We start from the raw sequence: 12,983 nt of genomic DNA, 5'->3' as shown, positions 1-12,983 counted from the left end.
TCAGTATGAGAAGATCATAACCTTCCTAGAACCAAAAAAAAAAAAAAGATCACCATCTGAATAAACAGATTTCTTGTAAGATGGACGACAAATAAGGGTTAAGCAACAGCCTTGGAAAATTATCATTTTAAGAAACAAGTGGGATCATAAATTTCTGGACTGAGGATAGTAGGCCTTGACCACAGATCCTTTGAAAAAGATATGCAGGACACAAATATTCAGGTCTGGACTCACAGCAGCAATACCGTGTTCCATATTTTGAAATGTAGTACAGAGAAGCTCAGAACATTTGGCTCTGGTCTTTGGAGACATTGCCTTCTCTCTCCCACAGCACCACACATGGCAGACATAGAAAATACCTTAGTAGATGTCAGTATGTAGGCTCTCATAAATGAGATTTAGAACCATTCAAGACTTTTTTCAGATTTGTTCCAAAAGGTATATATATCTGCTTGCCACATGAGAAAAAAAGTAAACATTCAAATACACAGAGAAAGAACCCAGAGAGAAAGTGATATAGAAGATTTGCCACATAATATCTGCTTACACTTTCCCACTGACCTAATTAATGCAGGATATGATCAGGGCATGCGTGCATCTTCTCTAGAACTATCCTATTAACATGCACTTGTATCATAGTCATGACAACTGTGGTACAGTATTTGGTACTATAGTGTTAATAGCACCACATATAAAGCTGAAAATACACTCCAGACCCCTCTCTAACACCGAGAAGCAGTCACTATTTGTGAACCCAATCTCACTGACCCAAGCAACATAGCTTCTTCCATCATGGAGTTTGGATAACCTAGAATTCTCACCTAACTATTTGTGGACACTCAGGCAAGCTGCTGTTGCCTAAGTTATGAATGTCGTAACTCTACAAGGTGTGCTTTTCCACCCATGAATGAAACAAGTGAACATGGTTCAATGCACCAATGATGAATGTGAAAGACAGGCGATTTTAGCCCCAGAAAACACAGTTCAGTGTGTAATTGACATAAAAGTATTGCTTTTGGATTACTGACAATCTAATAAAGGTATTAGGGCATTGTGGTAACAGTAACAAACCTTCTTTCGTTATTCACAGTACCACACACACTGTACCAAGAAGAATGAACACTTTTAAGTAAATAGTATTTATTACTATAGGAATAGCCTGTTTCTTAGTACGTCTAATGCAACTACACCAAACAATATACAAAACAGAAAGAAGGCACGTTATGAATAGCAAGAATCAAATAACATTTCCAGCATTGTTAAAAATGTCATCTAAAACCTTACACCCTTACATCTATTTCTATGTGCTATACTAAGAGGAGATGGCTGGCAGAGCAACTTGCAGTCTGGAGTTTCTTAGGGAGAAGAGACGGATTGCATACCTTGTTGATAGCAATGGCTGTCTTTGGCAGCGGAGAAGTAAAGGCAGTGTTCCCTGCGAAGGGCAAACTCGCTGCGGTAACTGTCAGACCTTAGGGACTTTACATCACTGCAGGGAGTGTTAATTTCACAAATGCAATAAGTTTGCAATATTCTGTTTACACAGCTGTGCATCACCCCAATATCACCTGATGCAGGATATCATTCACTACCTTTCACTTCTATTCAAGAAAGACATGCCAGTGCCCTTGTCACTAGCGATTTGGTCTTAGAAAAGACAGAATAAAATGTACCATTCTTTATGGTAGCTGTAAATAAAGGGTGGCATGTGAAAATGTTGGTTCAGAAACGTTAGAGTAAAAAAGTAATGGGACAGAGAAAACAGGAACATAAAAAACTGACAACAAAGTCAGTGGGAATGGGGAAGGTCAGTATACAGTTGAGGGTTAGGTTAATAATGGGAAGGACAGATCAGTAAAAAGCCTTAGGGGTTATGAGTTTGATCGACGAAAACAAAGGTAATTGTCAAAATAATATGTGTTTGTGTGTGTGTATGTGTGAAAATACAAAGTATATTAAAAAATAACACAAAATGGAGCCCATATGGTCTGATTTGTAAATAAAGAGTGAAAAGGAAAACAAAGCATGACAAGTCAGTAGATGATGCAACACTGCCATTACAGTGAAAATAGATGAACAAAGTAATATTTAAACTAAAATTGTTTATTCAGTTTTAATGACAGAAGCAATAAAAAATAAAATGCCAAATTAATCACTGATATTATTCTCCAGAGATTAATGTCACAGTATTGCTGGATGCAAATTAATCCCCTGGAAGCAGTAAGTGCCATTTCGGAAGACCTAAACATAGTTTTACCCAGAGATGGTATCAGTAGTGAAATGGATTTGAACTTACTGCTCTGCAGACTCACGGGACCACCTTTCATCTTGCAAAAGACTGATGAAAACATATTGTGCTTAAAACTACCTTTCTCCTTGCCACTGTGCCTTTAGGAGGAGCACCATTAAAGTTACTCCCATTCAATTCAGCAAAACACAGCTGTGCTGTGTATGTACCCTGAGGTTTATATCAAAGGTTACATCAAACTTTCTTGTCAACCAGCCTGTTGCGTTACCTACTTTATTCCCCAATCTGCAAAGCAACGCTAATCAGAAGTTTAACATATGGGATGTGTGGAGACCTGTAATGTGGTGTTTGGAAAAATAAAGAATGATACAAAATGCCCAAGCAGCTGTTTGTTCCATACATCTCCACTAATATAGGGGGTATTTTCCAAAACTGACATACCAAGATGGAGCTTACTTTGCATCTAAACCCTTTAAAGTCTAGACCAAAAGCACACTCAGCCAAAGCGCTGGGCTCAGCTGTTTTATCTAGTTCAGTGGTTCCCAACCTTTTGATTTCTGTGGACCTTCACTTTAACATTAATGGAACCCAGGGACCCCCACTGAATCATCATTGGAATCCGGGGACCCCTGCCTGAGTCAGTACTGGAAGCTGGGGCCCAATTTGTCAATATTTGTTAATATTTTTTAATTTTCTAAGCTCTCGCGGACCCCCTGAGAAGGCTTTGCGGACCCCCAGGGGTCCCCGGACCACAGGTTGGGAACCACTGATCTAGGTCAAGCATTCCATAAAGGTGTGCAGAGTTGCAAAGTGAAGTTTTAGATACATCTTTACAGCATAATATTGCAGTGACATCAGTACAAGAAGAGATCAACAGGTGGGGTAAGCATTGTTTAAGAATTTATGCAAAACAATTACAAGTGTAAACTCATCTCCACCAAAACACTATTTGCTACTCTATGCAAAGCAGCAGAGCCAGTCAATATGTGCTAGATTTGTGCTCTTAAAGATATTAGTTACCTAACTGTAATAGGATCTTGAAACAGCATAGTTTCACATGCAATACACCCGCCCACCACCAGAGACCTAAACATTAGTACCCGCACACAACATATATTCCTATAGGGCGGGTGCAGAAGCAAATCTGAAGATGTGGAGAGCCTGCAGTAAGCTAGAATTGTGTCTTGATGTTACAGGAGTTTTCTTACAGACAATCCCAAGTCAAGGTTCACCGTAATCATACGTATAGCATACAGTTGTATACTATATCAAGTTGCAAAACAGTTTGTACAGGTAAGTAAATAGCTTTCCACTCACTGTGTGATAGCCACAGAGCCGCTGGTGTTATCTGCATTCCACAGCTTATCCATCTGAAGAGTAATGTCTGACCAACTAGTTACATTGACCCAAACTGTGAAAACCAAGTTTAGGGTTAAAACAGTAAAGGTTGAATCACTAATAGCACAATAGCAATGTTCCGTCATTATAGTTACGCAGAATGGCACCTTGCCAAATAACTTGCCCACACAAAGTGATCCTTACTAGTGGAGTAGTAGCAGCCTAGGCATCTATCCAAGGTGTGATAGCTATACAAAGATGATAGAGACACAGAGTATTATCTGTCTCAAATATGTCTATCCTCATATTATTTACACTGAAAGGTTGACATGCACATAGAGTAAACTCTGACCAGTAACTGAGTATCTAACTAGAGCATAATATTAACTCAGAGTTTCATTTGTTCATTGTTTCTGTCCTCCAAGTGGTTTGCATCAGGCACAGTATGGAGTAGTGATGACTGTGCCTTTTGGGGATTTTTTATACTCCAAGAGCTGACCTTCGTCAATACACCACGCCGCATATTTGTCTAACAAACCCGGAGCTATGTTTCTCCAGTTGGAACCACTTGATCATCAGTTGTAAACCATATTGACATTTTTTGCTTACAATTAAAATGCATTACAAGAAAAGCCTTAAAACAAGAGGTGTCTTGTGCTCTGTTTCTTCATGTTCTGTTCTTGTATCTTCACCAGTGATTTAGAAACTATTTATCCTTTCCTTCCTGTCTCAGTCCACTGATTCATCACTTTTTCGGGTACAAGCAATTTCAGTTCTGGAAAAGAACAAGACAGACAAGCCTGCTGGGTTGGGCTGGGCCTCTCCAGAATTTCCAGCTCCTCGTATGCCCTGTGAACCTTTGGACAATGGTAAGAAATCCCATCCCTTATTAAACTCCTGGCAAAGCATGATTGATTTCTCAGACGGATGCATGCTCTACTGTACTGAGCTGGGGAAGGGTAAGAGCAAATGGCATATCTTCTGCTGAGAAATCCCACTAATGGGCTCTTCCAAGTCATGGCAATTCATCTCTTCTGTTCAAGTACAGGTGAGGCTCTTCTGTGGCCACACTTCCTAGATTTCTTTATTTTTCTGTTACTGCGCAGGCTTACTCATAATCTGCATCCATGCACACTGCTAGTTAAGCTATGAATGGGCTAGGGGTTATTTATGATTATTTGGTCTGCATGGGTATAATTTGTATGGTACTTTCAAGGCAGTGCTTATTAATAAGCAGTTTTTGGGTCACAGCCTACCAGACAGCGTGGCTTTCTGGTTTGCTAAAGACACCTTGGGGACTTTCAGAAAGTTGACCTAGGAATGCATTACACTTGTTGATTACCATTAGCTATATGGTTTGTAACTCACACTGTCTGGCTTTCCATTTGCTGACTTCATTTGCTTTAGGCTCTCCAGGTTCAGTTTGTCCCTTCCATTGCCTAAAGCATGTTTTCTGTATTCTTGCACAAATTTGCTTTCTGTTAACTGGCTTTTAAATCTTCTTCTTACCTCTTCACCTTTGCCCTGCATTCAAAAAACAAGGTCAAATGTCAGGAGCTGTCTTCAAAGGGCTCTTGTTTACTTTTCTTTCTCTGACTTCAAAGTGAGAGGATTTAAGTGACAATCTTGCTGGATACTAGGGGTAGGAGAGAGTTTTTTTCTCGCACACAGCAAAATTTAAATGAACTGTGTAAGTATTTCAGACTATATCAGAATTATGAACACACAAATAGAGCACATTTTATGTAATTTCTGGAATGTGTTGGAAACAAATACTTTAATATGATAAAAACTAATCATTAAACTAGGTGATGCAATTTCCACATATTTATGTCCATGCACTGTATAGTTTTATTACTAAAACTGTATATCTGTGCAAATGTAATGGTAATTTCAATTGAAAATATGTTATCTGTAATAGTACGGTGCTATCACACCATGAATACTCCACTCTATGCCACTCCACTCTACTCTGCACCGCTCCACACCACTACACTCTTCGCTGCACCCCTCCACGCCACTGCACGTTGCTCCACTCCATTCCACCTATCTATGCTACTCTCTACCACTCTGTACTTCTTTGCCAAACCGGTCTAAGCTGCATCAATCTACTTTACACAACTTACTCTACGCTACTGTACTCTACGTCACTCTGCAACACTGCACTGTACGCCTCTGCACTCTATGCCAGTACACTCTGTGTCAATGCACTCTGTGCCACTCTAATCAACTGCATTCTACCCTGCGCCACTCCACTCTACGCCACTTCACTCTACTCTGAAACAATCTACTCTATGCCACTGCATTCTGCCACTCTACTCCATTCTGCGCCACTCCACACTATGCCACTGCACTCTACGCTACTCTACTGTTAACCACTGCACTCTACACTAGTGCACTCTACACAACTGCAGTCTGTCACTGCACTCAAAACTGCTTCATTGTACTCTACACCACTGCTCTCTACGCCACTCTACTCCACCCTACAGCACTCCACTCTGAAACTCTACTCTGCAGCACTGCACTCTCTGCCTCTGAACTCTATGCCATTCTACTCTGCACTATTCCCCTCTATGCCACTGCACCCTCTGCGACTGCACTCTGCACCACTTTGTGCTACTCTACACCAGTCTATACCACTACACTCTATGCCACTGAACTCTACTCTCCACTCCATGCCACTTGACTGCGCTGCGCCACTGCCCTCTGCATCATTCAACTCTACTCCACTCTGCACCACTCTACTCCATGCCACTGCACTCTACGCCACTCTACTCTTCGTCACTCTGCTTTGCACCACTCTTCTCTGCGCCATTCTACTCTGTGCCACTCCACGCCACTCCATTCTGCACTGCTCCACTCTGCACCACTGCAGTTTACTAAGCGTCACTCTAATCTACTCCAATACATTCTACGGCGCTGCATTCTACCCCGTTGAATTCAATGCCACTGCACTCAATGCCACTGAACTCTACACCTTTATAATCTGCAACACTCTATGACAGTGCAGTCATTACCAGTCCACTCTGCTCTGTGCCACTGCAGTGTATGCCACTCTACACAACTGCACACTGTGCCACTACAATACACAACACTTTCTGACACTCTACTATACAACACTCTACTCCACTCTTAGCCATTCCACTCTAGGACACTCCATGCCACTCCCCTCTATGCCACTAACTTTTAGCCAGGCTGAACAGCAGCCACGCTGATGAACATGGCTAATACACATTGGCAAAGCCAATAGCTCTTCCATAGGCGAGACCTATTGTCTTTGCCAATAATTGTTGGAAATAGAAGTGTGTAATGATCTTTTCAGTTTTAACCTGTAGCGTTTCTGTTTTGGGGTGTTTGTGATGTACTTATAAGAGGCTCATTGTCTGGAGGTAATTTGCATTCCAGCATCATCAGTCAGTGTCCGCAGCTTCGGCAACTTAAGGCCTGATTTATTGTTTGGTGGATGGATTACTGCATCACAAAAGTGTCAGATATCTCGTCTGCCGTATTGCAAGTGCATTGTATTTAACGGCACTTGCAACCCGTCACGTTTGTGACAGACCTAACCATCCGGCGAACCATTGAGCTAGAAACAATTTTTTTTGTTAAAATATGCAGATTATGCAGAAGATGATGGATTGTGTGGCAAATGTGTAATGCTGTGAAAATTACTGCACAATTGTATAATTCCAGTGGACGTGACCTACATCCAATTTGTCTCACTATTGTGTGATTCCTAGGAAAAGCAGCAAGATAAACAGTAACTCCCCTGGCCTCATGCTCTGATCCCACTACTTTAACCTAATAATTTGATTCAGTGACTAAATGTTTCTTGCCATATTCACAAATTACATTTTGTAGTATGGATGTAGTACTACAGTAGTACTACTCACGTGCTACAAAATGCTCTGTGTGTGTGTGATTTTGTGTCACAATAAAGTATGAGGACGTCTTACTCTTGAGGTGCCTCTGCGGGTCTTGTATGTCTTATTTCAGTGGGAGTAGATGCAGATATATAGTGTGTGTATTTAGTATGTGTGTGTGTGTGTGTGTGTGTGTACATGTATAATAGTGCGTACGTATAATGTTAACAATTATATATAATTCTGAATTATTGTAATATTTTAAAATGTAAACTTAAAAAAATATATATTAATTACATTTTATAACTTTTAAAACATTTAAAAAAAACAGAATAATGTACTTAATTCAAGACAACTTTTAACAAAATGTACGACCTACATATTAACTAAAAATAAAGTTAGTGGAGGTGGAATTTTTAAAAATTATAGTTTAAAAATTGTTTTTTTAAAACATTCTTTTTATTGAGGGTTTTGTTTTACAGTGAAAGAAAGATTACATAGAATCAACTAGGATAAACATCAGTTTTAACAGCAATAGGATCAGTTAGTAATCAACTTTGCAGGCGTTGTACATTGTTTTCCAAGATAAAATGCTTTGGAGGTCCCTGCAGGGCTATTCCTATGCCCTAGAATTGTGAAACAACAGGTAGCAACTTGATACCTGGGGGTAAGGAAGAGGTTGGAGACTGTGTGGCAATTAATATAGGAAAATGGAGTCCATGTATGGTCCGGGGGAGAGGCACAGCTATTGTGCTCGGGACTCGATGGGGCAGATAAGCACTGCTCGGGCCTGGGATTGAGGGCGCACACACAACCCCAACCATGGTGCTGTCAATGGGCCAAAGGTGCGGCCAGGTGTGGGTGACTGAGAACATCACGTGGAGGTGGCTTGCAGGGAAGGCGCTGGGTAACTATCAAGTGGGACGGCAATTTGCAGAAAATGTGAGTGTATGGTTTCTCAGACTGGGGACAAGGGGCATGACAAATGCGTCTAGCCTCCTCATATCGGAGGGCTACACCCTCTGCTGTGCCCCATTTCCACAAAGCGCTGTACTATGCCTCGGGGGGGGAGCAGAAGATGCCTTCCAGTAAGTAGTGAGTTTGCGTTTGGCCAGTAGCGGGGCCAGGCTGGCAAATTGGGTGCGAGCTGCATTATGTTTTCACTTAAAGATACCCAAGGCTCTGGTCTCCTAAGAGTCAAGGTTGGTGAGATCTGTGATGTTCATGTCTAGCAAAAAAGAAAGCGGAGCAAGGCATGACAATAACATATGGTGGATGTCCGCGTCGCCCGATCCACAGCAAGGACAGGTTAGATTTTGTGTGGGAAAGTATCTGTTATGTTGGGTGGGGTGAGATATGCCCAGTGTAGGATATGGTACTGTTTGTTTTTGAACCACGTGTCCCTGGAGACTATGGGGGTTATTACAACTTTGGAGGAGGTGTTAATCCATTCCAAAAGTGACGGTAAAGTGACGGATATACCACCTGCCGTATTACGAGTTCCATAGGATATAACGGACTCGTAATACGGCTGGTGGTATATCCGTCACTTTACCGTCATTTTTGGGACAGATTAACACCTCCTCCAAAGTTGTAATAACCCCCAAAGTGTGGGAATGCAAAAGCCCAGGTCCATTCCTTACCATTAAGTATCATACCAATCTCGTCCTCCCATTTAGCGCGGAGAGTCCTTAATGAGATGCCTGTGTGGCCACGTAGACTTTTATACAGCTAGGTGATTAAATGGCACCCAGAGCCAAAGGTGAGTAAGGTCTGTAAGACGTTATGTGTTGGGGGCATCTTGTGGTCCCCACAGCCTGTGGCATGTGTTACGTAAGCCATAACAGGTGAGGAATTGCCCAGATAGGAGGTTGAAGGCCTCCTGGAGCTGGGGAAAGGAGAGGAAGTGGCTATCCGAGAACAGATCTCCAATCGTGGTGAGCTGCCGTGCCTGCCAGTCATGCAGGGTCTGGTTAGAGTAGGATCCAGGGTAACTTGGAAGGCCCATCAATGGGAAGCTCGGTGCATATGGACTGACATGATGGGTAAGAGTGTGGAGTCTGTGCAGGTATCTACTTGCCACCTGTAGCTTGAGGGCTTGCTGAGGATGAGGTGGGAGGTTCGGGAGAAAAAGGTTCCTGATTTCAGAGACCGTGAGGGGGAAGAACACTGGCAAGTCTTGCCTAGGTTCTTGCCTGCTATCCACCGGGCAGTCCACTAGAGTTGGGCAGCCAAAAACTACAGCTTGAAAGAAGGAGACCCCAACCCGTCCTTGCCTGGGGATAGTTGCAATTTACGTATGGCAATTATCCGGCGTCTTCCTCCCCAGATTAATTCAGTGAGTATGGAGTACAAATCTTTGAAGAAGGCGCGGGATGGGATTACCAGGAGATTGGCAAAATAGTATAGGAGACGCTGTTGTGGTCAGTGGCAGCTTCTTCTAAATCGCCACATAGGACTGAGTTAAGCACGGGGCTCAGGTTGCTGTCAAAGAGGACGTCCAGGGACTGGAAGAGGCAGATGCCTAAATAACGTACTGCTGTGGTTTGCCAGGCAAGGGGTGCACCGCCCACGCTGAATCTGTGGCAGGCTAAGGTGTCATGAAGTGGGTAAATAGTGGATTTGTCCGAGTTGACCCGGAGGCCGGACATTGTGACAAATATCTGTAAGGTGTTGTGAATGGGGGAGTGGGACATCAGATGTCATGAAGGAATAGTAGTAGGTCGTCCGCATAGAGTGAGACTGCTTGCATCCTGCCCGCGAGCCATATGCCTCAGTGCTTTCTGTGCAGAGTTGGATAGCAAGAGGCTCCATGGCCAGTGCTAAGACCAGGAAGGACAGGGTGCACCCATGCCTGGTACCCTGTTCTGTTGGGAACAATTCTTAGATGAGACATCCCACCCACACCTACGAGAGCGGTCCTTAAATAATAGTCATGTGTAGGCCAACAGGCGGGTGTCCTATGCCTATGCGCTTGAGGACACTGAAAATGTATGTCCAGTATAGGGTATCAAAAGCCTTCTCTAGGTCCAGCACCAGGCCTGCAGCATCGGCACAGTCATTTTCAAGCTACCCATGGTGGAGCTGGGCTGGTCAAAGATTGTCTTGTGTCATAGGTGGTAGCAGTGCAGGCCAGACTTATGTGAATGCCCAGGTGGTGCTCCTCGCCACACCCCTAGGTATAGGGGGCTGGCAAAATCGTGACGCACTCCCTCACTGATGTAGATACCTAGGCCACTGCGGTACCTGCCCCACCTTGTTGAAGGTGGTTCGAGGCCAGGTGGAGGGGGCTGAGCCAAGTAAGATCTACCAGCTGGCACCAGGCAGCGGTGGTCCTGCCTTGCAGAGGGCTCATTCAGGTTCCCCCCCAGCCGGTCATAGTCTGTCATCTGAGCTCAATCAAGGGGCGGCCTCTTTCAGTGGATAGCTGGGATCCAACGCAGTGTGAGAAGACGGGTCGCTGGTTTCCCCAAAGTAGGTTTAACCCCGTTGGAAAGGCTATGGGTGATGTGAGTGTCTTGCCGGCGACCTCCCAGTCTCCCCCATCAGAATTGTCAAGATCGGTGCAGTCCCACGTCTGTGGGCGTTGTTGAGGTGGCAAGGCTGTAGGTGGGCCTTCTGCTTCTCAGGCAGGCCCAAAAGTCTCTGGAGTGGGGTGGGGGAGGAACCCATACCCCACGCTGCAGTGTGTCCTTGCTGAATGTCTCAGGTCTCACTGCCCTTCCAGGCCTGTTCTCTCAAGGCCCTGGCATTTGGCTAGCCAATTGATGTCTCCGTCCGTCAGGTCCCCAGTGAGCAAGTTGATCAGAGTAGGTGAGAGCCATATATAGTCCCCATGTGTCCGGGCAGGTATAGGCAGCCACTTGGGCCGCAAGGAAACACACCGCTCCTGTTGGTGCTCCGCGTGCTCCAGAACCCACCACCGAGCAAGGTTCGTGAAATGCCCCCCACTAGTGTTTGCTGAGTCGTAGGCTGGGCCTCTTACCCCCCGCATCATCTGTGAGGCGTCACTTGACTTGAGGCTGGGGGAATTTGCTGGCCTCCACACATCTCCAGGCTCGTCAACTCGGTGGGGCTGGACTAATGTCAGGTCCCCCCCCTCTGGTCGGGCTGCAATCGGCGGGCGAGGCTGCGCATCCCCTGATCTGGATTTCTGGCCACCCCCACAGTTGTAGTCCGTTCGAGGAGCAGGAGCACTGCCTTCTGCAAAGGGCCACTGGTGCTGCGAAGAGTTTCCTAGGCTGCCATGATGCGAGCGATGGTGTCGGTGGGCCGTGAGTGTAGCTGTGCCCGCCTGGGAGGTGCATGGGAGTGAAACCTCCCTCAACGCAGCAAGTGTCCGGCGAGATGTTCCCTCATTTGGGGGTGAATGACAGGTCCCAGACCAGATAATTCATTGATGGCGAGGTGGCAAGCGAGGAGCGTTATTAGAGCGCATGCGCCGTTGCTGCCTGCCAGGCCACACCCGTTAAAAAATTATTTAGAAATAAAATTCTATTTAAATGAATTATTCAATACACCTTTAATTTGATGAGTTGATGTTCTGTAACGTTTTATTTTTTTCTTGTTTAATAGTTTTTATTAGTTAATAGACATTTTAAATTAATTTACATGTATATTATGCATTAAATTATTTTCTTTCTCATTGTTTTTTTAAAGAATTAGAAACGCTAGTAATTTACCCTATACTTTCCTACAAGGAGATCTCCCCCATGGTGGAGGTTATGGTGTGCAATGTTAAAAGTAGTACATTTACACTAGTAAATCCGAGACTCCACCCTAGGATGTTAGGGGGTGGAGATATGTAAGTCTACACCATGCTGTAAGTCTACACTTAGAAACAATAAGGCCCATATTTATACTTTTTGATGCAAACCAGTGCCGGCGCTGGTTTGCGTCAAACATGTTACTGCCGGCTACGCCATTCCTACACGCCATGCAGGCGCCTTATTTAAGGAATGACATTAGCCGGACTGGTCAGAGTAAAAAAAAAAAAGATTCAAGCCAGGCAGCGCCTGCGTAGGGGAAAATGGGGGTTGTGTGTCAGAAAATGGTGCAAGTCAGGTTTGAGGCAAAAATCATGCCTCAAACCGGACTTGCGCCATTTTTTGATGCGCAACCCCCATTTAATGACTCCTGTCTTTGCGAAGACAGAAGTCATGCCCCCTTGCCCAGTGGCCATGCCCAGGGGACCTCTGTCTCTTGGGCATGGCCATTGTGCACAGTGGCATGTAGGGGGCCCCAAAATAGGCCCCCCTATGCCACTTAAAAAAAAAAAAATACATACCTGGGATGGGTCCCCCCATCCATGGGTGTCCTCCAGGGGTGGGCGAGGGTGGTGGGTGTGTCCCTGGGGGCAGGGAAGGGCCCCTCTTGATTCCTTCCATTGTCAGAGACCATGGAAGTGAGCCCACAGGTCCCTTAACGCCTGCCCTGACCCAGGCGTTAAAAAATGGCACACATCAGGGTGTGCGCTGTTTTTTAAGGCCTGCCCCCTCCTGTGCGTCAGGACAGAGCCCCACATGTTTTTTCGA

General features: G+C 44.6%; 1 protein-coding gene across 2 annotated transcripts in view; it reads left to right on the top strand.

Moving 5' to 3' along the window:
• LOC138303867 (interferon regulatory factor 4-like) overlaps positions 1-12,983 on the top strand; it is a 126,046-nt gene that overhangs the window by 62,735 nt on the left and 50,328 nt on the right. For both annotated transcript variants that reach the window (XM_069243368.1, XM_069243367.1), the window contains one exon: positions 4,320-4,455. In XM_069243368.1, coding sequence (XP_069099469.1) covers positions 4,320-4,455 — 136 coding nt within the window. The remainder of the gene's footprint in view (positions 1-4,319; positions 4,456-12,983) is intronic.

This window comes from Pleurodeles waltl, chromosome 7 (assembly GCF_031143425.1).
Source record: "Pleurodeles waltl isolate 20211129_DDA chromosome 7, aPleWal1.hap1.20221129, whole genome shotgun sequence".
Lineage (NCBI taxonomy): Eukaryota > Metazoa > Chordata > Amphibia > Caudata > Salamandridae > Pleurodeles > Pleurodeles waltl.
The sequence above is the reverse complement of the archived record's forward strand: the minus strand, read 5'-3'. Positions and strand labels throughout refer to the sequence as shown.